The 26,510-nt window shown below is 47.6% G+C and overlaps 2 protein-coding genes across 2 annotated transcripts; one reads left to right on the top strand and one right to left on the bottom strand.

Annotated features, from left to right (window-relative positions):
* Positions 1 to 431: 431 nt before the first annotated feature.
* ASB16 (ankyrin repeat and SOCS box containing 16) lies at positions 432 to 15,454 on the top strand. Its single transcript, XM_044298441.1, has 5 exons — positions 432 to 826; positions 1,446 to 1,713; positions 8,814 to 9,306; positions 10,048 to 10,161; positions 14,994 to 15,454. Exons 1-5 carry the CDS (start codon positions 517 to 519, stop codon positions 15,177 to 15,179), a joined length of 1,371 nt encoding a protein of 456 aa, XP_044154376.1. The 5' UTR covers positions 432 to 516; the 3' UTR covers positions 15,180 to 15,454.
* Positions 15,455 to 17,129: 1,675 nt separating this feature from the next.
* On the bottom strand, positions 17,130 to 26,495 carry SPRTN (SprT-like N-terminal domain). Its single transcript, XM_044296434.1, has 5 exons — positions 26,132 to 26,495; positions 25,761 to 25,860; positions 24,951 to 25,079; positions 20,605 to 20,875; positions 17,130 to 19,566 (listed from the first exon to the last, which is right to left on the bottom strand). The coding sequence occupies exons 1-5, from the start codon at positions 26,389 to 26,391 to the stop codon at positions 18,911 to 18,913; spliced, it is 1,416 nt and encodes a 471-aa protein (XP_044152369.1). The 5' UTR covers positions 26,392 to 26,495; the 3' UTR covers positions 17,130 to 18,910.
* Between the last annotated feature and the right edge of the window lie 15 nt (positions 26,496 to 26,510).

Below are 26,510 nucleotides of genomic sequence, written 5' to 3'. Positions count from 1 at the left end.
AAAAGCATGGTTATGTAGTAAGTGACACCCCTGTCCACAGGTTGTGTGTGGTTTTGCAGCTTTGTCCTCATTCACTTCAATGTAATTGAGCTGCAATATCTCACACAACCCATGGACAGCTGTGGCACTGTTTCTGGAAGAAAGCGGCCATGTTTTTCTAGTCCTGGATGTTCACGATGGGGACGTGAACATGGTTGCAATGTGAACAATGCCCTTCCTTGCTAAAGTAGGATTTTGGGCTGTGGAGGGCGATTCAATGACTTTAATTTTATATGTTAAGATACTGTGCTTGCATTTGCATGTGCCCAATAGTGACAAGACAGTGAAGTCACAATGAGGGACCTGATAGGGACAAGCAACCCCATAATTCTATTCAGGAAGGTGACACTGCAAAAATATGTTTACCATGTGGAGAAGCAGAGCTGGGTTATAAATAGGGCAGCTCTCCTCTCCCTCGCTGACTCTCAGTGCAATGAGGTTCTGGGTTCTGGAAGGGAATGTTAAAACCCATGTAACATGGCCAAAGAGACTTTCCCTTACTCAGCTGCCACCCTACGATCCCTTCAGCAGCAGCGGGAAGAGCTGGAGGACGAGGAACGGAGAAGGGCAGTGAGAAGTCAGTGTCTCACCCGCAGGCTTATGTCTGACAGCCGGCCCTCATACCCAACTGCCAACCGAAGACGCCAGTACTGCCGGGATACTGCCATTCATAATGCCCTGTACACAGGAGATGTGGAAAGGATAAAGGGGATATTCAAAGAAGATGGTTCAGCAGAAGTGCTGGTGGAGACAGTCACTGAGGAGCTCCAGTGGTCCCCGGAAATGGGTGAGAGAGTCACTGCGGTGTTATGTTCACTGTAGGTTAGAAAGGGTTAAAGCTACTGAGCAGATGTCATCGTGGCAGAAAGAAACGCCAACTGCAAGAACACTGGAAAATATCCAGACATTGAGCGGGAGAGAGAGATGATGATAGATAGATAATATATGTATTTTCCGGATCCATGGTTTGCGGACCGTAATACAGACAGGGCCTTGTGCATGAAGCCTTATAGGGATGAAATGTGGAAAGTATTTTCCAGCCCAGGACTTGCACGTTTAAGTTGTACCCTAAACAGTTTTTATAGGGTTTGATAAACATGGCTTATTTCTTCCAAAAATACTGCCACACCTGGCTACAGGTTGTGTGTGGTATGGCAGTTCAGCCACATTCACATCAATGGAGCTGGCCTTCAATGCCACATAAAACCCATGGACAGGTGTGTCTCTGTTTTTGAAAGAAAGCGGCTATGTTTTTCTAATCCAACCTCCTTAAGGATGATCAGTGGTGTCTCTTCTGGTGATGTCCAGATCAGTATAAACGCATGAGGTCCAGGTGTTGAAACCATAATCCAACCCTATAACCAACTAATGATTTTAGTATTCATTTTTGTTTGCTTTCTTCTCAGGCCTCTTTTCGTTGACACCTAAGAAGTCGCACACCAGTCCATTGCGTATTACCGCTGGTCGAGGGTATTCTCAATGTGTGCGACATCTAATATCCCGTGGGGCAAACCCCAACTCTCTAGCAGGTGGACGTAGTGCCCTACATGACTCCTGTGAGGGTCACCATGATGAGTGTACTCAACTGTTACTGAGCCGTGGAGCTGACCCCAATCTACAGAATGAAGATGGCCAGGCGCCCCTCCACCTCTGTACCAGCAAGGAAACACTGGAGTAGGTACCTAATGTTGGATGATTTGGGAATACTACAGGGAATCTGCCCCCAACCTGTTAGCTAGCGTGGTGACAGCTAGCTTCACAATAATAATATTGTATATTCTGTGCAAGTCGGCATAAGTTAGAAAAGAAGATTGAATGCTGTATTCCAATGTGTGTTAAGAGTCATGGGGAAGAAGCTACTCATTGGAAGAGTCATGCTGGCCTTTCTCCCTCCTGGCTTTATTGATGTTCCACAAGTTGGGTATTTTTTAACAGGTCACCTCAAGTTGAATCTGGCCAGTGCATCTCCCTTCACTGTGCATATGCTGGTTGGCGATTGTGGTGGCTTTTGATGACCTACCCAGCCTGGAGGACATCGATAAAGCCAAGAGGGGGAACAGCCAGAGCAAATCTTTCAAGGAGCAGCTCCTACTTACTGAATTCTGACGCACATTAGAACACAGAACTTCTTTGAAATCACTGATGACAGGTTCCCTTGAGCACGATTATTTACTGTTAATGATGATGGACCATATTTTGGAACATCCAGCCACCAATAGAATGTGAAGATGCTATAGTCAGTGCTGCACAACAATACGATTGGCTTTGGTCTTTGATGGCCTTAGCACTGTGCAACCTAGTGTTAATTACCCATGTATGATCATCATTCATGGACAGAATCCATAGTCATAAAACCAATGGAGTTAGACAGACATCACAGGACTCAGACGTTGCTCCTTTTGGTTTCCCTTATGGAGTCAAGGTGTGCAAAATCTAGACCAAGACGATCATGCTTCTGATTGGAGAACTGCTGATAAATAGGGTTCTCCTCCCTGGGTTATAGTTATAGGGGGTATAGTCCTGTTAGTGTTGGCACCCAGGGACTTCATGTTATGCTTCTGTCTCCTCCTACTTCAGGTCCACAGATGTCCATTTCCCATGACCGTTAAAGGGGTTGGCCATTTTCCGGTTATTGTTGACCAATGTGAGATGATTATATAGCACTTACTCATATATTCTTTACTGAAAGTTTGGACCATTTTCAATATTTCATAAGGTATGCTCCCTTGTTTACAAAGTATTCCCTTACGTCCTACCAGCAGCACAGATGGGGGTTAACTGCCCCCCCCCCGTGGACTGGTAGGACCGGTGGAATTTTTAATGAGCCCAAAAGAATAAACCAATAAAAGAACTCCAGCTCCCTTAAAGGGAGGGGTTCATCCCCCAACCCACCGTGTTTTTTTCTGTCCTTTGGACAGGTGGACTGGCGAGTTTCTCTCTCCCTTTTTCTTTTTTTGGGGAGTTGGGGACATTTTTCTGACCTCGGGTCACCCTTAGTCCCCTTTATCCTAGTGCGCTTGTATTTGCGCCCTATTGAGCGGTGGTTTCATGCACTTACTAGCGGCATGCTTGCCTCCGTTATTCCCCCCCCTGCGATGGCTCGGCGGCGCTCCGCTGCAAAGTTTGACATGGGCGCCACCATGACCGGAAGTGACGCGGGCCTAGCCGCGGCATCACTTCCGGTCTCTCGGCCGGCAGTCGGGCCGTTTTTTTCCGGCCGCTTTTTTTCCAGGGGGGGATATGTATGTGTGTGAGGGTACCCCTCACTTAGGCATAGGCCTTTTTTTCCCTTTTTTGCAAAGAGGAATGCAGTTTTGGTTAGCAGTATCAAGGGGGAGGGTTAGCTTAGACTTCACCACCCCTGGGCGGAGCTACTCTATTTAAGCTCCCTGATTCCCTCAGTCGGTCTCTGGCTGCGCTGCTTTTACAAGCTAGCTCCAGAGTCTCCTGCTATTTGTGAGACACTGCTATTCAGAACGTTTTTTTTTGCTGTTCAGCTTATCATTGACTCTCCTCTGGTTCGTGCTCCTAAAATCATGGAGGGATTTCCCTTATTTCCGTTCTTAGGATGCTTTAATTTCTTTCTCCTTTTGTTCTATTTTCAGCTATGGCCTCTCCCAGAGAGCCCGATCAGCCACGGAAATCAGCCACCAAGAGGAGACACCTGGCTTGCTATGACTGCAATACGCCTCTTGATGAGAGCTTCCAGTTTTCCAGGTGCGACAGCTGTCGTTCCGCTACTGCTACAGAGCCTTCGATGCAGGACATGTACCAGTGGGCCAAGACTTATGTTGACAACTCCATTAAAGGGGTCGTACGTCTCCTTAATGAGAGACTACCTGTTCCCTCCCAAACGCCTATGGAGGTGGCCGCCCCCACCGATAGGCCAATGCCCCTTTCTGTGGGGTCATCTTCCTCAAATGAGGAAGAATCGACTTCTGGCTTCTTTCCACCGGAAAAGACCCAGAAGCTTCTAAGGTCCATCAGGTCGGGGGACCATGATGTTGACGTAGGGGAGTCTTCTGATCCCGCCTGCCGGACCCAGCGGGTCTTTAGGGCAGATGAGACCCTTCTCTCTGTGATGCGCACAGAGTGGAAAAAGCCGGAGAAAGGCCCAGTCCTTACCAGGAAGTTCAAATTAATGTTTCCAATGGCTAAACCCTTAGTGGAATCATGGGGTTCCATTCCTAAGGTGGACATGGCGATTGCCAAGTTGTCCAGGCGCACTCTGGTTCCTGCAGACGATGGGTCTAGCCTGCAGGACCCCCTAGATAGGAGGGCAGAGTGCACCCTCAGAAGGGGTTACTCGGCGGCTGCAGCCTCGGCCTCGACTTCCATTGCTGCCACAGAGGTCTCTTCCTTCCTCAGAGCCAAGCTGAATCAGATCCAGACGGATGTCGACCAGAGTGTCTCTCGCGACGATATCCACGCTACCTTTAAATCCGTCAATTTGGCCATGGATTTTCTTTGTGACACAGCCCAACTTCAGTTAAAGTTGGCGGCCAAAACAATGGCTTTAGTGTCTGCCGCTAGGAGACCTCTGTGGCTGAAACCTTGAAATGCAGATAATGCGTCCAAGTATAACCTCTGTGGGCTCCCCTTTGAACCTAGTCGTCTATTTGGATCTGAATTAGACACCATTATGGAGGGTCTCTCAGACAAAAAGGGGAAGAGTCTCCCCCAACAGCCCTTTCGAGGCAGGGGTAGACATGCCCGCGGGGGCCGACCAGGACAGCAGGCTGGACGTAAAGATTGGGGGGGGCCGCCTAGAAAGTTTTCTAGACGCTCCCGCAAACCCACCAGGGAGGCAAAGCCCTCCTGACTATGGGCCTCTCAGAGGCTCTTGGATAAACCCTGCTATCCCTGTCGTTACGCCTCTGGATTTTCCCGTACCCCTCCCCCACCTCCCTGTAGGGGGGCGTCTTTTCTTCTTCAGGCACCTATGGGCCCAGGAAATCCTGGATCCCTGGGTCCAAAATATAGTAGCCACAGGCTATCTAATAGACCTTGTTTCTCCCCCCCCCCCCCCCCCCAGGAAGATTCATTGCTACACGCAGTTTTTTGCCGGCCAGGCAAAGGATCTTGGAAGCCTATATTCAAGACTACCTTTCCAAGGGAGCCCTGGAGGAGGTACCGGCAGGGGAGAAGGGTCTAGGGATTTATTCTCCAGTATTCCTGGTACCCAAAAAGACGGGAGATCTTCGGATGATTATAGATTTGAGATTTCTCAATCGTTTCATAAGGAGGACCAGGTTCCGCATGGAAACCATAAGGTCAGTCAGCCACCTCCTCAACCCTGGGGATGTGATGGCTACTCTGGACCTCAAAGACGCTTACCTCCACATCCCGATCCATCCTTCCTCCCGGAAATTTCTCAGGATCGCGGTCCAGATATTAGGAGTGTGCAAACATTTCCAGTTTGCCGCCCTTCCCTTCGGAATCTCGTCTGCCCCCCTGATCATCACCAAGGTGGTAGTATCGGTAGTGGCAGCATTAAGACTCCAAGGTCTGACCATTGTCCCTTACCTGGACGACTGGCTTCTTCTAGCCCCTTCAGTCCCTCTACTTTCCCATCATCTTCATGTCGCAATTTCTTTTCTGCTCCGCCTAGGCTGGATTGTCAACTGGCAGAAGTCGAACGTGAGCCCTTCGACTTCGATCCATTATCTGGGATTCATAATCGACTCGTGGGGCTCATGTCAGCGGCTGCGGATGCAGTCCCTTGGGCTTTATGGCACCTCCGACCCCTTCAATCGGAGGTCTTAAACAAATGGAACGGCAGCCCCAAGGGGCTAGATTCCCTGTGCTCCCTATCCAACCAAACCCGAAATTCCCTCAGATGGTGGTTCCATCTACCAGAAGGGAAGTCTATGACCCAACCAGCTTGGCTCATATTGACCACGGACGCGTCCCTTGTAGGCTGGGGCGCTCATCTAGACGGGTCCCCAGTTCGGGGATCCTGGTCTCCTCAGGAGCGGCATCTTTCTTCAAACCTCCGCGAGATGCGTGCTATCCGGCTAGCCCTCCTTCACTTCGCCCCTCAGATTCGGGGCAAAGCAGTGAAAGTCCAGTCAGACAACATGACTGCCGTGCTTTATATAAATAAGCAGGGAGGCACAAGATCCTTACCCCTTCTTTCCGAGATCGGGGTAATTCTACGGTGGGCAGAGCTGAACTTATCCCATCTATCCGCCACTCACATCAGAGGCTCCCTCAACGTCATCGCGGACCGCCTAAGTCGCGGCCTACCGACCATGGAATGGTCACTACATCCGGAGATCTTCAAACAATTAGTCCTCAGATGGGGGATGCCAGAGGTAGATTTCATGGCAACCAAGTTCAACGCCAAGGTACAGAGGTTCTGTTCCCTATACAGGGAGGACAACCCTCTGGCGATAGATGCTCTGACAATACCGTGGAGGTTCAGGCTGGCGTACATCTTCCCTCCTTTTTCCATGATTCCGAGGGTATTGATGAAAATCCGTCAGGATCAGGCCTCGGTAATAGCCATCATACCATTTTGGCCCAGGAGATCCTGGTTTGCCCAGCTCATTCAGATGAGTCAGGGACAATATTGGAGACTCCCCCCGGAGCAGACCCTGGTGTCGTGGGACACTCATCTCTGCCCAGATCTGCACAGATTCAACCTGACAGCCTGGAGGTTGATCAGTCCCTTCCCAGAATGGAGGGGCTCTCTGAGTCGGTCCAGAGAACTTTATCGCATTCCAGAGCAGAGTCTACCAGAAAGGCCTACTCCCGGATTATGAGGATCTTCACCTCTTGGTGTAGCTCCAACCAGGTGGCGTTTGCAGATCCGCCCCTCACAGTGATCTTACAGTTCCTTCAGGATGGGATAGACAGAGGTCTCTCCCCTTCTACCCTGAAGGTCCAAGTGTTTGCCATCTCGGCCTGTCTCAACAGACCATATTCTCGGGACCCGCTCATCAAGCACTTCCTTAAAGGAGCGGAAAGATTGAAGCTTACAATACTGAAACCCGTTCCTCAATGGGATTTGTCAGTTGTTCTAAGGGGGCTAGCATCCCCCCCCCCCCCCAAGCTTTCTCCACGTCATACCCATATACCATGTTCCTACAGGATAGGGTCCTTCTAAAATTTCTACCTTATTTTAGACCTAAGGTTTCTACCTTTCAAAATATTAATCAGGTAGTCTCCCTACCTGTATTACTCTCTGCCTACTCCTCTGATGTTCCAGTCCGACATCCACTGGATATATTTAGATGCCTTCAGATCTATGTGGATAGATCCAAAGAATTCAGGATGATTGATAATCTCTTTATCCTGTTTGCCGGTAAGTCAAAAGGCTGTAAGGCGTCTAAAACGACTATTAGTCGCTGGGTTAAGGAAGCCATTAGGGAAGCTTTTATTTCCCAAGCCTTAGATCCTCCGGAGTTTGTGAGGGCCCATTCTACAAGGGCCGTAGCTACCTCTGTTGCGGAGAGAAGTCTTCTCCCCCTAGAGTTGATCTGTAAGGCAGCTTCCTGGAGCTCTGAATCAACCTTTATCTCCCATTATAGGATTGATGCTAGGATATCAGAGTTCTCGGCCTTTGGGCAGACAGTCCTTACTTCTGCCGAGCATGAGGACCCTCCCTAGGGGATTCTTCTTGCTATCTCCCCATCTGTGCTGCTGGTAGGCCGTAAGGGAATCGTTAATTTCTAACGATAATTTGTTTTCGCTTAGTCCTAACAGCAGCACACAAATTTCCCGCCCTAAAGTATTTTTTATTTATTTTTCTTGTGATATACACGGTGGGTTGGGGGATGAACCCCTCCCTTTAAGGGAGCTGGAGTTCTTTTATTGGTTTATTCTTTTGGGCTCATTAAAAATTCCGCCGGTCCTACCAGTCCACGGGGGGCAGTTAACCCCCATCTGTGCTGCTGTTAGGACTAAGGGAAAACAAATTATCGTTAGAAATTAACGATTTTCTGCAGTCCACACAGAGATTATGTCTATAAAATGGCCGCTGATGGAGGGTCATGTGACCAGGCAAATAACCTGTATGTGATGTCTCCTCCATTCAAATACACTGCATCTGTCATTTGCACTTGTTCTGATGGAAGTTTAGTACAATGCAGTGTGTTTGAATGGTGGATCCATCACATGGAGGTGATTTGCCTGGTCACATGACCCTCCATCAGTGGCCATCTTATTGACAGGACCTGTATGGACAGCACAAAAGACTTTGCAAACAAGGGAGCATACTTGATAAAATATAGAAAATGGTGCAGAATTCCAACAAAGGTTATATCAGTAAGTGCCATATAGGCATCTCACAAATTTTAACCAGAAAGTAGCCAATCCCTTTAAGGCACTTTACAGCACCCCCAAACTCCAGGTGTGGTATAGCTCGCCTTTATAGTGCCTCAGTTCCATGACATAAATGATACCTATCACCAGATGCTCTGTGGGATTCTTATGGACTCCCAATCTGATAGGAGCAAACACTGTGTCCTACGTATGCTGTCCTCTATTAGACAGGCGGCCATACTTCATACTCTGGCATGGAAGAGGCTGCCCAAGATGCAGTATAGCTGTACTAAACATCTGACCACCAGGCTACCTTCCCTGCGCTGTCATATGGAGATGCCTTAGTCATCATGCACATGGCTGTATTATGGGTCTGTAGGACCTCCATGTGGCACCCAGAGAAGTGTATAGGCGCTGTATTACGAAGCAATGTATAGCATACAGTTCTGTATATATCTACCTGGAGTATATACACAACTTATCCCACTCTACTTGTTTTATTTCAGTTGTGCAAAATTACTTTTGGACTATGGCGCTCGCATCAGCCTTCCCTGCCATTACACCCGTGCCACCCCACTACATGTGGCTTCTGTACGAGGTCTGGAAGAACATGTGGCATTATACCTAAGCCTTGGTGCTGACCCATGTGCCCGCAATCGTGAGGGTGAGACACCTCTCAATGCAGCGTGCGCTGCTTGTGATTCCCCTCAACACTTTGATCGCTATTTGAGGGTGGCAGAAATACTCCTGAAAGCCGGCGGTGATCCTGGGATGCCAGGGAAGAAGGGCCATGGACCCCTCCACAATGCCAGCTCCAATTGCCATCTTAGGTTGGTTCAGCTGCTTTTGGACCATGGAGCATCTGTTAACGTGATGAATAGCGCTGGTTACACGCCTCTGGACTGTGCTTTGCAGGTGTGCACAGACTATCCGGAGTGTCAGCCCCATCAATTGGTGCAGACGTTATTTAATCACGGTGCTGCGCCCCCTAGTGTCAAGGTAAGTGTAAACTGTCACCCCCCAAACCTGATGTATGCAGTTATTTTTGTACTTTTAGGGTCTGCTCCCATGTTGCGGATTTGCGGACATGGATTTGTGTGCAGCAAATCCGTATCATGTCATTTTAATCTAGGATTAGTCATCTAGCACATGGCCTCCTATTTTGGTGCTGGGTATGCCACCCAGAACAGATGCACTAGGGGTAGATTAATCAGAACTGGTGTGAAGGAAAACTGGCTTAGTTGCCCATAGCAACCAATCAGAGTCCACCTTTCATTTTTCAAAGCTCCTTTGAAAAATGAAAGGTGGAATCTGATTGGTCGCTGGGGGCAACTAAGCCAGTTCTACTTTACACCAGTTTTAATAAATCTACCCCTAGGCGTTTATTGCCTCTTACCATGACCCTCATGCCAGTTCTCCCAACAGGGCCAACCAAGGGCCCCGCAGTGGCTGCCTATGGTACATATGCCCTTCTCCACCATTAAACTGACCAAATAATAAAACATTGTACCTTGCATTCTTGACTCCATCACTTAGTATTGTCTACTCTCTTCCAAGGAGACACCCTGAGTGGTGGTGTGGTGGCACAATATGGAATGGCAGGGTACAATGCCAGTCATGCACTGGTTTTTATGTTTCTTGCTACCCCCATTGCATTGGCATTCATCAGGGAGTCTAATAGAAGAACAGATCTGTTAATTGGATATGGAGATGTGTCTCACGTCTATGATGTTCCCACAGATGTGGCGATGCTGCGCTGCTTCACCCCTGGCCTTTGAAATCCTTCTCAACTCATATGACCGAATTCCACCAGGGGATTTTTGGGTAGAAGCTTTGCCCACTGAAATATGGGAGGTAAGAAAGACAAGTGGTATGTATATCAGTAATATCAGTCGCTGGCACCACAACAGGACATGGCATCAACCAGTAATGAATGGGTTCTACCCATCTCTCCCTCCATTTGTAAAGTACATCAGGTAAAAGGTAGTTCAGGGGCGTTCACTTACCAGGCACTTTATTGCCGAATTATCAGCTTTGGTCTGCCATTATACCATGTGACCCTGCACGGTGACTACCTGGATCTTACAGCGTCTGGACCGGAAGTCAGTCTCTCTGTGCATTCCTATGATGGTCTAAATATGAGTCCCATAGACATGTTCAGAGATTGGCATCCGGTCCACACGCCAGACGCTGTAAGATCCGGGTCACAAGGACCAGAAAGAGAATGCCCTGAATTATCAATTACCTGATGTATTTTACAAACATAGGCAATGATAACACATTTTCCCCAGAGTGCTTCTTTAACCGCCTCCGGACCGCCTAACGCAGATGTGCGGTCCGGAGGCGGCGGCCCTGCGCAGAGTCACGCATATACGCTGGCAGGCTGGAGATCTGATTTTTTTAACCCCTAACAGGTATATTAGACGCTGTTTTGATAACAGCGTCTAATATACCTGCTACCTGGTCCTCTGGTGGTCCCTTTTGTTAGGATCGACCACCAGAGGACACAGGTAGGTCAGTAAAGTCGCACCAAACACTACACTACACTACACCCCCCCCCCGTCACTTATTAACCCTTTATGAACCCCTGATCACCCCATATAAACTCCCTGATCACCCCCCTGTCATTGATCACCCCCCTGTCATTGATCACCCCCCTGTCAGGCTCCGTTCAGACGTCCGTATGATTTTTACGGATCCACGGATACATGGATCGGATCCGCAAAACACATGCGGACGTCTGAATGGAGGCTTACAGGGGGGTGATCAATGACAGGGGGGTGATCACCCATATACACTCCCTGATCACCCCCTGTCATTGATCACCCCTCTGTAAGGCTCCATTCAGACGTCCGCATGATTTTTACGGATCCATGGATACATGGATCGGATCCGCAAAACACATGCGGACGTCTGAATGGAGCCTTACAGGGGGGTGATCAATGACAGGCGGGTGATCACCCATATACACTCCCTGATCACCCCCCTGTCATTGATCACCCCCCTGTCATTGATCACCCCCCTGTAAGGCTCCATTCAGACGTCCGCATGTGTTTTGCGGATCCGATCCATGTATCCATGGATCCGTAAAAATCATACTGACGTCTGAATGGAGCCTTACAGGGGGGGTGATCACCCTGATCACCCCCTGTCATTGATAACCCCTCTGTAAGGCTCCATTCAGACGTCCGCATGTGTTTTGCGGATCCGTTCCATGTATCCATGGATCCGTAAAAATCATACGGACGTCTGAATGGAGCCTTACAGGGGGGGTGATCAGTGACAGGGGGGTGATCACCCTGATCACCTCCTGTCATTGATCACCCCCCTGTAAGGCTCCATTCAGACGTCCGCATGTGTTTTGCGGATCCGATCCATGTATCCATGGATCCGTAAAAATCATACGGACGTCTGAATGGAGCCTTACAGGGGGGGTGATCAATGACAGGGGGGTGATCACCCTGATCACCCCCTGTCATTGATCACCCCCCTGTAAGGCTCCATTCAGACGTCCGCATGTGTTTTGCGGATCCGATCCATGTATCCATGGATCCGTAAAAATCATACGGACGTCTGAATGGAGCCTTACAGGGGGGTGATCAACGACAGGGGGGTGATCACCCATATACACTCCCTGATCACCCCCCTGTCATTGATCACCCCCCTGTAAGGCTCCATTCAGACGTCCGCATGTGTTTTGCGGATCCGATCCATGGATCCGTAAAAATCATACGGACGTCTGAATGGAGCCTTACCAGGGGGGTGATCAATGACAGGGGGGTGATCAGGGAGTCTATATGGGTGATCACCCCCCTGTCATTGATTACCCCCCTGTCATTGATCACCCCCCTGTCATTGATCACCCCCCTGTAAGGCTCCATTCAGACATTTTTTTGGCCCAAGTTAGCGGAAATATATATATATTTTTTGTTTGTTTTTTCTTACAAAGTCTCATATTCCACTAACTTGTGTCAAAAAATAAAATCTCACATGAACTCACCATACCCCTCACGGAATCCAAATGCGTAACATTTTTAGACATTTATATTCCAGACTTCTTCTCACGCTTTAGGGCCCCTAAAAAGCCAGGGCAGTATAAATACCCCACATGTGACCCCATTTCGGAAAGAAGACACCCCAAGGTATTCCGTGAGGGGCATATTGAGTCCATGAAAGATTGAAATTCTTGTCCTAAGTTAGCGGAAAGTGAGACTTTGTGAGAAAAAAACAAAAACAAAAAAATTTCCGCTAACTTATGCAAAAAAATAAATAAATTTCTATGAACTCGCCAGGCCCCTCATTGAATACCTCGGGGTGTCTTCTTTCCAAAGTGGGGTCACATGTGGGGTATTTATACTGCCCTGGCTTTTTAGGGGCCCGAAAGTGTGAGAAGAAGTCTGGGATCCAAATGTCTAAAAATGCCCTCCTAAAAGGAATTTGGGCACCTTTGCGCATCTAGGCTGCAAAAAAGTGTGACACATCTGGTATCGCCGTACTCAGGAGAAGTTGGGCAATGTGTTTTGGGGTGTCATTTTACATATACCCATGCTGGGTGAGAGAAATATCTTGGTCAAATGCCAACTTTGTATAAAAAAAATGGGAAAAGTTATCTTTTGCCAAGATATTTCTCTCACCCAGCATGGGTATATGTAAAATGACACCCCAAAACACATTCCCCAACTTCTCCTGAGTACGGCGATACAAGATGTGTGACACTTTTTTGCAGCCAAGGTGGGCAAAGGGGCCCACATTCCAAAGAGCACCTTTCGGATTTCACAGGCCATTTTTTACAGATTTTGATTGCAAGGTACTTCTTACACATTTGGGGCCCCTAAATTGCCAGGGCAGTATAACTACGCCACAAGTGACCCCATTTTGGAAAGAAGACACCCCAAGGTATTCCGTGAGGGGCACGGCGAGTTCCTAGAATTTTTTATTTTTTGTCGCAAGTTAGTGGAATATGAGACTTTGTAAGAAAAAAATAAAAATAAAAAATCATCATCATTTTCCGCTAACTTGTGACAAAAAATAAAAAGTTCTATGAACTCACTATGCCCATCAGCGAATACCTTAGGGTGTCTACTTTCCGAAATGGGGTCATTTGTGGGGGTTTTCTACTGTTTGGGCATTGTAGAACCTCAGGAATCATGACAGGTGCTCAGAAAGTCAGAGCTGCTTCAAAAAGCGGAAATTCACATTTTTGTACCATAGTTTGTAAACGCTATAACTTTTACCCAAACCATTTTTTTTTTTTGCCCAAACATTTTTTTTTAATCAAAGACATGTAGAACTATAAATTTAGCGAAAAATTTATATATGGATGTCGTTTTTTTTTTTTGCAAAATTTTACAGCTGAAAGTGAAAAATGTCATTTTTTTGCAAAAAAATCGTTACATTTCGATTAATAACAAAAAAAGTAAAAATGTCAGCAGCAATACAATACCACCAAATGAAAGCTCTATTAGTGAGAAGAAAAGGAGGTAAAATTCATTTGGGTGGTAAGTTGCATGACCGAGCGATAAACGGTGAAAGTAGTGTAGTGCAGAAGTGTAAAAAGTGGCCTGGTCATGAAGGGGGTTTCAGCTAGCGGGGCTGAAGTGGTTAAAGGGTCTTCAGTTTTCTGCACATCAATCTTAAAGAAGTCTTCTCCGTACCAACATTTATGTCATCTCACTAGGACATGCAATGTTCAAGGCCATGGGTCAGACTGCTGTGACTCCTGCCAGTCGCTAGACCAAAGTGCCAGTAGAAAAGCACCTTGTCTCCTTATTTGGCTCAGCCTTGCTTCCTCCGGTGGTTACATGGTGGTCCACTGAAATCAATGGCTGACTGCGGCTCCAAAAAAAAAAAAAACTAACTGAAAGACAATCCCTTTAATGGCTAGATTTGGGAAGAAAACGTTCTAATTTGCTTCTTTGCATTCTGATGCCTTACAGTTTTCAAGATCAGTGCCTGCTTTCAGTGAACACAAATATTTCGGTTTGCTCTGAAAACCCTGGGGCACATTTATTAAGACCGACGTTTTAGATGCCGTTCTTAATAAGCCCTATAACGGATGCTGGATTCGCCAAAGTTATGAAGAGGCGTCATACCTCTTCATAACTTCGGCGTATACAGCTCCACTTCTAAATGTAAGACAGCTTCCTAGCTGTCTTGCATTTAGACCTTCTTCTACGCCCGAAACAGGAGTAGAAAATGGTAAATGGGACGGGCCTGCCAGCCCGTCTCTTTCCCTGCCAGCCCTTCCCCTTCCCTGCCAGCCCGTCCCCTTCCCTGCCAGACCGTCCCTTTCCCTGCCAGCCCGTCCCCTTCCCTGCCAGCCCGTCCCTTTCCCTGCCAGCCCGTCCCTTTCCCTGCCAGCCCGTCCCTTTCCCTGCCAGCCCGTCCCCTTCCCTGCCAGCCCATCCCCTTCCCTGCCTGCACTTTGCCCAGTTTCTTTAGACCTGGCATGAGCGGGGCGAAGTTTCAGATTGTGGCACAACTCACAGTTGTGCCACAATCTGCACCTGAAATACACCTAATTTAGTTGGATTTCATCTTGATAAATGACCGTCCCTGTTCTTATATCATGCTAAGAGAGCTGCAGGAATCTTCAGAAGGGAAATCTGGCAGATTGATCAATCTGGAGTCTAAAAAATGGTCCCAGAGGTAAAGGCTGAATAACATGTCTTCCTATCTGTTTGCAGGAGCGTCTCACATTTTATCAGTCCGTCCTGCAAGTTACAAATCAACCTCGTCGTCTTCAGCACCTCGCCCGCTGCGCTGTGAGGAATCTATATAAAGGACAGTGCCACCGGGCGATTCCAGACCTGAGACTACCAGCTGCACTCACTGCATACCTCCTGCTGCTTCCAGAGGGCCTCATCCACTAAACGTTGTGAACTGTCCACAGGGGGGCACTCATGTTTAAAAGATAAATTATTGCTGTATTTTCTTAAGGGTGAAAGTCCAGAAATGTCCACTGTTGTGGAGAATAGGTTTTCTCCTTCCATCGCCAAGGCAGACATCTACAGTGACGGGAGGGGTAAGGCCCCTTTCACACGAGCGTGCCAGATTAGGTCTGGATGCGTTCAGTCAAACTCGCACTATTTTCCAAGCAAGTTCAGTCAGTTTTGTCTGCAATTGCGTTCAGTTCTTTTCCGTGCGAGTGCAATGCGTTTTTATATGCGTGTGATAAAAAAAAAAAACTGAAGGTTTACAAACAAGATTTCTTAGCAACCATCAGTGAAAAACGCATTGTATCCGCACTTGCTTTCGGATGCAATGTGTTTTTCACTGAAGCCCCATTCACTTCTATGGGGCCAGGGCTGTGTGAAAAACGCAGAGTATAGAACATGCTGCGTTTTTCACGCAACGCAGAATTGATGCGTGAAAAACAACGCTTATGTACACAGCCGCACTGAAATGAATGGGTCAGGATTCAGTGCGGGTGCTATGCATTCACGTCACGCATTGTACCCGCGCGGGAAAACTCGCTTGTGTGAAAGGGGCCTAAAGGCAACAGATCAAACATCCTGTATGGGCTATGGTTTTGGAATTTGCCACTGCGTTTAGGCATTGCTTACCTTCAGTTAATATTCTTCACCGTTAGCTACTGTACTGCCCAGCTCAAAATCCTCCATGCTTTACACTGCAGTCTCTGTTATCAGATTGTTGCAAGGCCCTTTGGGATTTCTAAGGCCAAACACACATGAGCGAGTTCAATACAAGAAACTCACAGCGTGTCAGTGTGACGTCCCGTTCTGACCTGCCAGGATCGCACAGCGTACAATGATTAATAGTATGTGTCCCTGTGAGACCTGGAATCTACTGAATTACACCGATATAATGCCATCAGTGTAATACAAGTTACACATATTTTTGTGTTGTGCGACACGTCGCCGTACCTTTACATTAGTTCTATCACCAGGAAATTCCTTGATGAACCAGGTCTTGTAGGTCTAGCTGTTGCTTCATCCTGGAGAAAATGTATTTTTAATCCATATACGAATGAGCAGTTAAGTGCACGGAGGGCGGTCCCAAGCAACTCTGTGCACTTTTGCTCCTCCTCCTCCCTCTAGATTGATAGGTTACTGCATAGTCATCTCACCTGCGGGTCTACTGAACTGTAGTCACCGCATTGTGAGTACAGTTCACTAGACCCTGCGCTGAGATGGGAATTCACAGCATCCTAAATCAGTATGATGCTGCAAGTTCACTTCAGAGAAGCAGTGTTCAGTCCGGGAAATACAGCTCCCACGCGGAGCATCATTCCCAGGCTGAATGCACTTGTGGAAAACTGGCCTAACAGTGGATTTCCTGGTGACGGGTGAACGTATCTGTGACACATGAGATCATCGATTTCCCCTGCGACAAACGGAAAACTGGATAATATTAGAACTGGCCCTGTGTACGTTTTTTAACTTTAAAGTGTGTGGACCTTAGTGTTACAATAAACTCCTAGGTAAAGAAAATTTGATGAGGGCTGTTGTGTTGTGGGCACAGCTGCAGGACCTTTTAGACATCATGGAGGGAGTGGCAACCTCAGAACGGCACAGGCAGGGAGCATAGCGGCACACGCAAAACAGGCAGGGAGCATAGCGGCGCACGCAAAACAGGCAGGGAGCATAGCGGCGCACGCAAAACAGGCAGGGAGCATAGCGGCGCACGCAAAACAGGCAGGGAGCATAGCGGCGCACGCAAAACAGGCAGGGAGCATAGCGGCAATGTGCTGTAGAGAGGTGCTACTGGACACTTGCACATCCATGACTGTAGGCTCCATCCCATAACCCGTTGGTATCCTCACAATACAAAGAACAAGTGATGAGAAATGACGCCATATACACAGACACTCTGCCAATTTATTTATTGTTTATAACACAGAACTTTATAAAACCATTCACTCAATATTATAATAAAACATTTTTTTCAATTTAACATAGAAAAGATAAAACCAAACATTGTTTCACCATTAAGGTAATTTCTGTGGAAATCCTCATTCAGTGACTACTACTCCAGCCAAGTAAAGCTAGAAACACACAGGACCAACTTTATCCATAGGCGGTGTCTGGTATTGCCAGTGATAGGCTGCAGTGGTCATGTGCTATTGGGAAAACTGAAGGAGAGGCACAAGATCTTTCATGAACGTTTCCACCAGTTCTTTAGTGCAGGTGGATCCCAAGGGTTGTAAAGGTTCCTCCTGAAACCAGATAACCCCTTTAAAAGGGGTTCTGCAGTAATACTTATATTTTAGCAAGTGCCTGCAGCCTGCCCCCTGCAACAGAAGATTCATAGCTACCTGCTCCACACCGCCTCCATCTTCTGGTCGCTGCACTGTTCTCGTCCAGCAGTGCATGGGCATGGTCACATGCACCGCTGCAGCCAAAGAAAGGCTTCAGCAGTGATGTGCAACTTGTGGCCATTATACCCCTGAAGTCAGTCATTGGCTGACCATGAACAGCCGAAAGAAAACTGTGCGGGGACCAGGAAATGGAGACAATGCAAAAGAAAGACTGGAGCGGTGTGGAGCAGGTAAGTATGAATCTCCTGTTTCAGGGGGCAGGTTGCTGGCACAAAATAAAAAAATTAAATAAAAATTGAGTGAGTTGCGCTGAGCTGCAATACTAGTCACCGCCTATGGACAAGATGGTGGCACTGTTTCAAGGGGAATAAAAAAAAAAACAAGCAAGTGAACAGCTGCATGCGGTAGGTATCAAGCGAGAAAATCCTGCACCCAACATCGATGCGCAGGACAATTAAAATGTCACTGAATAACACAGTGCCCACTGAGCAAGCATTAATAAAATCACCTGTAAATACAAGTCCTTAAATTGTCCTCAGTTCTAGGAAAGCTGGTCGATAACCAATAAGGCAGCCATGATGTAGTTTCAGCAGATCTGTCATTCCATAGAATACAAAGTGCAAATTGATTGAGTAACTGCAACTCACCTAGATTCCCGAGCCATCAAATTTGTTAAAGGGGTACTCCAACCATAAACATGATTCATCTGTTCACAGGATAAATGCTATTACATTGGTAGAGGTTAAACCACAGGGACGCCCCAGTGCCTCCACACCAGCAGATCTACAGTGTGTACCAGTGTAAGTGCAATGCACTTTATACAACACTATGGGAACAGCTAAGTGGGTGCCCACTAAGCTGGGGTTCTAGATGTCACACCTATCCACAGGCATTACAGCTCAACCCCATTCACCTCAATACCACACACAACCTGTGGACAAATGTGGCGCTATTTCTCAAAGAAAGTAGCCATGTTTCTCTAATCCTGCTCAGGCTCGTTAAGAAAGCTTTATGGCAGCCATACTGGTTGTCACCCAGCTGTCTAGTACCATATACTACTACTAATCAGCAGAGAGGACGATGACTCAAGGACTTATGATTAATACAAAAGGCATCAAAGATGACCAAAATAAAAAGTGGCCATTAAAGTCTGTCTGACTTGTCGTCAAGTCTACCACTTCCTCAGTGGTCCGTGGTATAGACCACATCATGATATTCAGCAGCAGTAGTGTGGGAATTACTTGAACATCCACAAGATAGTCAAGGAATGTGGAATAAGACACAGGACACCCTTGTGATAGGTGGCAACAGTGCTCGTCTGTATTAGCTATTTAAGCAGTTGTCCAGATGTTCATTGATCTTTGTTTCTAAAACCTTTGCCGCACATACCGGGCAGTTCACCATCTTACTCTGACTGCTGTTGCTGGCTGTAGGGTTAGATGATGGACCACCATCTAGAACTATGACTGGTTCTTCCTTAAAGGAGTTTCCACCTGAGAAATTGTCATTCAAGGTTTTGGTGTCCAGACGAGGTCTTTTTGGAGGTCGGTCTTGACTCTGATCATGGCTTGATCCCTGGGAGGTAGGTGGGGCACCCTGAGATGAGGTGGGAAGTGCAAATGAAAGCCTCTTCTGGGTAAAGCCATCAAGAGTGCCAAGCTTTGACCCTGATGGTTTGGAAGTGTTCCAGTCTTTCACAGGGATTCTTACTGGGGATCCATTGATTTGTTTGAATGCTTTGGTGTTTGCCACAGACACTTTGGGTAGGTTGGGCCTTGGGTTCATGCTCTTGTTGGTAAGAGAGGACAAGGCACTGGTGGTCTGAACTGGCTTTACAGGAGAGCTGGATAAGGCTTTACTGGAAGACGAAGGAACGCTATGGACATTCACCAAGATGGAGGTTTGGCTGGGCGCACCGAGTCTGTAACCGGTGCCACTGAATGGGAAAAATGAACGTATGTCTGGTCCATGTGCTTTTCCTGAAGAAAGGAAAATATATCATTATATAAAATGGGCAAAAACAAAAATACATTGAAGCGTAAAAGATCTGGACATTCTTCAAAAATGGAGACTGAGCTCTACCCTTGCAGATATGTTATCAGGACATGACCATTTCAAATCCAAAACATAATAATGCCTGCAAGAAGTAGCTTGGGAAACCACATGTCACACAATGCCTTGCTCAGGCATCACATAAGGAGGCCAGATCACATAAAAAGCAACCACAGGCCCATGGGAGGCAGCAGACAGTGTGCTGTGCAGCAGCACGATTGTCACAAGCAGTGTGATAATGCCAGCCCCCTGCAGGAACGAGCAGAGATTTGGCTGGCAATGTCTTGTATCATCGACATGAATCATGGAGAAGACTCGGTGATAACAGCCTTATAAACTATGTTACTATGAATGAATGTGACGAGGGGACATCCTCTGCATCTAGAGGAAAGAAGGTTTCTACAGTGAGACTATGGAACTCTCTGAGGAGGTGGTGATGGAGAATTCACTAAAAGTTCAAGAGGGGCCTGGATGTATTTCTGGAGCGTAATAATATTAGAGGCTATGGCTACTAGAGAGGGGTCGTTCATCCAGGGAGTTATTCTGACTACCTGGAGTGGGGAAGGAAAATTTGTCCCCCAAAATGAGGAAAATTGGCTTCTACCTCAGGGATTTTTTTTGCCCTCCTCTGGATTAACTTGCCGGATAACAGGCTGAACTGGATGGACAAATGTCTTTTTTCAGCCTTATGTACTACCGTATGTTACTAGAACACCTGAGGCTATGGAGATCTGTGGTGGGCACCCAGTGCATTACTGGATTGTTATGCAACACCATGGCCACATTCAACCTAATACTTTATTACTCAGAAATGCAAAACATAAAAGGACATGGGAACAAATGAGAAAGGACAAGGGAGAGAAAAGGTTCAAGGGTGGGGTCAGAGCCTTGGAACTGGAACAGAGGAAGGCACAGGATGATATGGAGGAGGGACCCATTTTGCTTAATGATATGTCCCACAATACCTTTTACTTCGGGGCTATTACTAGGCTGCACTTCAGAGGGGTCTTCTTTCTTCTTGTCTTTTCCAGTTTTCTTCTCTGGCTCCTTCACTTTTATAAACGTTCCTCCACAAGACCTCTGATGTTCGGCCCACCATGGATCTAGTCTGGATGGAGCCCTGTTCATTGCACGCTTAACATAACCATAATAAGGAGGTCTATTCTGACAGGGTCCATTACAGCGCCACCAATGTTTTCTGTATTCCTCTACCTCATCGTGAAAACTGTGAAAAACCTGTATGCAGAGACCAATAAATTATATATATATATATATATATATATATATATATATATATATATATATATATAAAAACATAATAATAACAACACTTAATAGGCTTGCAACACCGCCTGCCCGCATAATAGAATGAATAACGGCACCCTACAGTTTACAGACAATGCTGCTATACAGTACACACACAATATGCACATATAGTGACAGCACCACCGGAGAGCCCCCATTAGTTGCACAATCACCGCTAACAGAGTGCCCCTTATAAACTGCACCAGCTGAGTGCCATCCAATAGTGCCTGCAGAGTGTGGCAGTATAATCTGTGCTAGTCATGGGCAGTAAAGTGGTTAATAGGTACATTTATGGTGTTTTAGGGTGGTGACTGGTTAGTGCCGCTTTAGTAAAGAGTGGTCCAGGATAATCGAAAAAAAAAAAAAAAAAAAAAGAAACCGACAATGAGCCTGATAAACCAACGGCACTTTGCCTATGTCCGTTTATTTGGTTAGTTTTTTTTTTTTTTTTTAACCATGCCATAGCTGTCAAGTTTCAAACAGCAGAGACCCCCGGCACATGTATGCGATTAGCCATAAGGCTGATCGCATACATTTCACTGCTCAGATGCCCCGGTGACTACGGCATCTGAGCAGTCTGCCCCCTATGTGTGGACTAGCAGTGATAAACAGGAAGCCTCTTTTAAGGCCGTCTCACACTCCACCCATCCTAACATCCGCCAGTCCTGAACTCAGTCACATGACTCGTGAACGCCATTTCTGTGACCGGTCACACGACAATGACATCAGACGTGCTCCGCTGATGTTTAGCAGTAACAGACTGGTAAATCTTGTCTACCGATTCCACAGAATGGGCGGCCATCATTACCCATCCTGGGGAGGAGAGGCACGTCACAAGCTGGCTGAGGGCCAATTTAACCCCTTGTGCACAAGGGTCCCCCAACACTCAGCCTGCCAGCGACCTCAAAATTGAGGTTACATGTTCAATTAATCTCGATTTACATTTTTGTCATAATCGACCCAGCCCCGATTCTAAACCATTCAACTGTATGTTAAACAGAAGCAGAGATGTTGGAGCACAAGGGGGCAGAGCTAGATCCTTGGAGATTTGAGTGTCAAATGTAATCCAGCACCAAATTTTGGAAGTCATCAGTAAAGTACCCGTAACTGCACGGACTCACGGCTTGTTCACGTCCTTAGTAGTACAGAACTTGGAAAGGGGAAAGAAGCCAGCACGCACAATAAGTCAATCTTTTATTGCATCAGTAGCATTAAAAAAAATGCAAATCCTCAGTATCCTCTAACATGTTTTGACCAACAAGCGGTCTTAGGGCCCAGTCTGCAAGCAGGCCATATGTCCCGGTGCGGCAGTGATCGGAAGCGCACAGCATCATAGATTACAATAATGCCGTGCACGTCGGGCCGCCTGCGGGGCTATTGTCCCGCACTCATATGATCTTATGAGTACAGGACAACAGCACCACTGGCGGCCCAACGTCCACCTCATTATTGTAATCTATGATGCTGTGCGCTCCCGATCACTGCCGCACCGGGACATATGGCCTGCTCGCATCTGTATGTCTTAGAGGGCATACGGTCGTATGCAAGGGTCCTTAATCAGACAGTCTGATGCGATAAAGAAGGCATGCTCAACCTGCGGCCCTCCAGCTGTTGTAAAACTACAACTCCCACAATGCCCTGCTGTAGGCTGATAGCTGTAGGCTGTTCGGGCATGCTGGGAGTTGTAGTTTTGCAACAGCTGGAGGGCCGCTGGTTAAGCATGCCTGCGATAAAGGATTAACTTATTTCCCCCTGGATTATTTCCTCTTTCCTTGGAGCACTGCTTTACCCCTGTGTTCTGCACACTGCACACTCCCGCCTCTCCTTGATTGACAGGGCTGGACATCAGCATGCGGAGAACATGGATGTGCCCTAGCATGTACTGTAGATTGGTGGGACGGGTAGTCTGCTTCCAGGATTTGGCGATCAAGGATTTGGCTGCGGTACATAGGGAGAGGAACAGCCTGGAGGAGCACTTGTTAACGGGGGGATCCAAAATGGATTGAGCCACGTCCTTCACCTCCTCCCAAAATGGGGCGATACTGGGACACGTCCAAAAAAGTAAAGTGGTACAAAGAACCCACGTCGTTCAAGCACAGCCAGCAGACAGATGGAATAGTAGGGTTTATGGAATGTAGGAGAGCAGGAGTATGGTACCAGTGTATGAGCAGGTTATACTAGATCTCCTTATACGTGGTGCAAATAGAGGAATGGGCTGCCCTATTCCATACAGTCTGCCAGGCACTGCGAGAAAGAGGCAATCAGAAGGGCGGTAGCCCATTTGTCCATGTATACATGAAGAGGAATCTCACCTTCCGCCAATGAGGCCAAAAGGCGATAGGTCGGATTCCCTTATCTATCGTCTCGGTGCCTAGTCGGGGAGTGACACCTTAAGCGATCCAAAAATAGTGCTCACATAATAGTGAACCTCGAGGTAGTGGAGCCTCTGTGGTCGGTACTTTCGATTGCTCCTGAAGTTGCGCAAAGGGTTTAAGAGGCAGAGTAGAAGTGTCTACAATGTCCGCCAGGCGGAAGAGACCCAACGACGACCAGACCTGGACCATAGGGGCGGTTAAGCTGGAGGGAATAGCTGGGTTGTAGAGAAAAGAGATCATAGAAGAGTGCTGGGAGGCTAAGGCAAATCGACTGTGGCAGGTGTCCCATATGTGGTAAAGGCCATAGGCCCCAGGAGGGGGATGTGGGGGTCCACTGCCATAGTAGGGTGTTTGGATGAACCGGGGAAATCCAGAGCTTTTTGACTTCTACCTATTTGGTGTATGCCTGTTGGGATGCCCAAAACGGAATGACACGCAAATGAGAGACCCAGTAATAGTGCATGATATAAGGGACAGATCGGTCACAAACATGACCCTGTGGGGGATGCAGTGTCGTTTACCTTGGCATATGAAGTCGAGGATGGCCTTTTGAAGGAGGCGTAGTTTTGACAGCAGTGCGCTGAGGATTCAGCCCCGTCCCCTGGTGCTCTTATGTGCACTTTTGCATAGGAATGAAAACACAGATATCCCTGCAGCTGTTTAGCATACTGACTAAAGAAAGGCATTGTTTTAATCAGCATGATCAATCCTATCAGGCAGTATGCATTGTTTAATAAGGTTGGCCATGCTGACAGAGGCTGTTTAAAGGGGTTCTCCTGGCTTTTAACATTGATGACCTATCATCATGATAGGTCCTCAATATCAGATCGATGGGGGTCCGACACCCAGAACCCCTGATCAGCCGTATAAGGAGACGTCACGCGCAGTGTGCAAGTGCCGTCTCCCTTCCTGCTGCTTTGCCGTAGACATAGCAGCAGCGAGCAGGAAGAGAGACTGGATGTGCACCCCGTGCGCTCCTTCCCTTCATACAGCTGATCGACAGGGGAGCTGGGTGTCAGACCCCCATTGATCTAAAATTGATTACCTATCCTGAGGATAGGTCATTAATATTAAAACCCCAGAGAACCCCTTTAAAAGGGTTCTGCAGTTTGTTTAAACTGATGATCTATCCTCTGGATAGATCATCAGCATCTGATCGGTGGGGGTCTGACACCTGGGACCCCCGCCGATCAGCTGTTTGAGAAGTGAACGGAGCTTAGCTGCGCCCAGACAAGTTGATACTAGTTGTGACGTCACTGGGCCTGCAGTAAACCATGAGAATGCCACAGTGCTCCTGGAGCACTGCTGCCTACTCAAATAGCTTATCGGCGGGGGTCCCGGGTGTCGATCCCCCCCTCTGATCAGATGCTGATGATCTATCAAGAGGATAGATCATCCGTTTAAACAAACTGCAGAACCCCTTTAAGTGAATGGCATCAGGGCTGCAATGACCAGCTCCGGCCACTATACAACAGATGGAGCTGTGTAGCTCTGAGAGTGGGGCTTCTCCAAAGGACTGTGAGGTGTCGGACCCCTGCAGATCACTTTGCATAGGACATCAATAATAAAATCCTGTAAATCTCTGTAAACAGTGAGGAGCGTTAGAAGGTACTGACTTCTGACACACTTACCGATATCTTAGAACCCGTGAGACCATTTATACGGTTCATGTGTTTGTGGAACTCAGGCCCGTGACCATCGTGGTCTTTATTGTTGTCAGTAACAAACAGAAGAGCGTGAATCATCTCATGGAGGAGCGTCTGTGAGGGAAAAAGAAAAATAATCATCAGATAACCAGTAAATATCATTATCGTTCTGGATTACCAGATTTCCTGGATTACTGGGTAATTCACTTTTAAATCCTACAACCCTTCTAAGACTTTCCAGCCTCATGCAAAGTGCTTTTAACCCTTTGAAGAGGCTTCCTTGGATTTATCATTGATGATCACAGCAGTGCAGAGGAGTTTGAATGGAATACAGGTCGAGCATGCTCCGTGCCGCTTCATTCAAAGTCTATGGAGCCGGCGCAGACAGATGAGCCGCGCAGGAACTCCGTTAAACATTGGGTTGCGAGAATGACCCAACCTCTGATGACCAAGGCCTCTTTCACAAGTCTGTGTCCGTGATGACAACCGTGACAAGATGGTCAGTGTTTGATCCGTGAAGAATTTGGGTTTGTTTGTCTCTCATCCGGAAACCTCAGCATCTCCGATTAAAGGGGTTGTCCGGGATTTAACTATTGATGACCTATCCTCAGGATCAGCTGCTCACCTCTGCTGTCTATGGCACAGACAATAGACCCAGTGGGTGGTATGTGGAAAACCACTGGTGTGTGAACACATACATTAAAGCCAATGGATAGGGGAGGCCCACGATCAAGATGACTAGATGGCCCCCACTACCCAGTGCCCTAACCCCTCCGTACGGTCAGGGACACCTACCTCTACAAGGTCTTTCCTTGGTCTGAGCATCAGGAGAGGTTTACTGAGACGTATAGAGCACAAACCTCCTCGCCCTTCATAAGAACAGACTCCGGCGCATCTGGAGAGACAAACACAAATCACATCATTCTTCCTCCGTCAACGCTCTGGCAATAAGGGGGCTAAGGGGGTACTGCAGAGTATATGGTAAACATAGGCTCGGGTTAAAGGGGTTGTCCAGAAACATAGGTGGCCTATAGTATCACAGCTCAGCCCCATTCACTTCAATGGCGCTGAGCCGAAGTACCAGACAGTCATGGGGCTCTTTTTGATGCTGGAGCACCCCTTTAAGAGATCTAGCACAGCCTGACTCCTCACTATGGAGGTCTTACAGCGTCATCCGGGGGCTCCACTTCACCTCCACCCCGACCAGCTTCCCCCAGAAGAACATCTCATTGAACTGCAGGAAGAGCTCGTGGATATTGGGGCTGGGGTCCAGCAGCTCCCAGGAGGGGTCCACCACTGCCGTGAGCGGGGGTTGGGCGCTGCTGGCGGACGGCCTGGAGGCCTGACCCCGGCGCTTCTCCCCGGCCTCCTCCCGGTTATACTGCTCCTGCAGCTGGATAGCCAGCACTAGATCCGCGTCCATCATGCATCCGCCATAATAAACTTCCCAAACGTCTGCGGTATTGATTGACAGGCGCAGCGCAGCTCCTCCCACATTGGGTCATATGACCCAGCCTAGATTCGCCTTCGATAACTTCCGTCTCC

Source organism: Bufo gargarizans, chromosome 6 (genome assembly GCF_014858855.1).
Source record: "Bufo gargarizans isolate SCDJY-AF-19 chromosome 6, ASM1485885v1, whole genome shotgun sequence".
NCBI classification, from domain to species: Eukaryota; Metazoa; Chordata; class Amphibia; order Anura; family Bufonidae; genus Bufo; species Bufo gargarizans.
Note: the sequence above shows the minus strand (reverse complement) of the source record. Positions and strands in the feature narration are given on the sequence as shown.

What these genes read in the sequence shown, in the direction of transcription:
- ASB16 (XM_044298441.1), top strand. Translation starts at nt 517, where the DNA reads ATGGCCAAAGAGACTTTCCCTTACTCAGCTGCCACCCTACGATCCCTT. An exon ending in ACCAGCAAGGAAACACTGGA is followed by an intron (nt 1,714 to 8,813) that starts GTAGGTACCTAA and finishes GTTTTATTTCAG; the next exon opens with TTGTGCAAAATTACTTTTGG. An exon ending in TGCCCACTGAAATATGGGAG is followed by an intron (nt 10,162 to 14,993) that starts GTAAGAAAGACA and finishes ATCTGTTTGCAG; the next exon opens with GAGCGTCTCACATTTTATCA.
- SPRTN (XM_044296434.1), bottom strand. Translation starts at nt 26,391, where the DNA reads ATGATGGACGCGGATCTAGTGCTGGCTATCCAGCTGCAGGAGCAGTAT. An exon ending in TCACGGGTTCTAAGATATCG is followed by an intron (nt 20,876 to 24,950) that starts GTAAGTGTGTCA and finishes CTCTGCATACAG; the next exon opens with GTTTTTCACAGTTTTCACGA. An exon ending in TAATAGCCCCGAAGTAAAAG is followed by an intron (nt 19,567 to 20,604) that starts GTATTGTGGGAC and finishes TCCTTTCTTCAG; the next exon opens with GAAAAGCACATGGACCAGAC.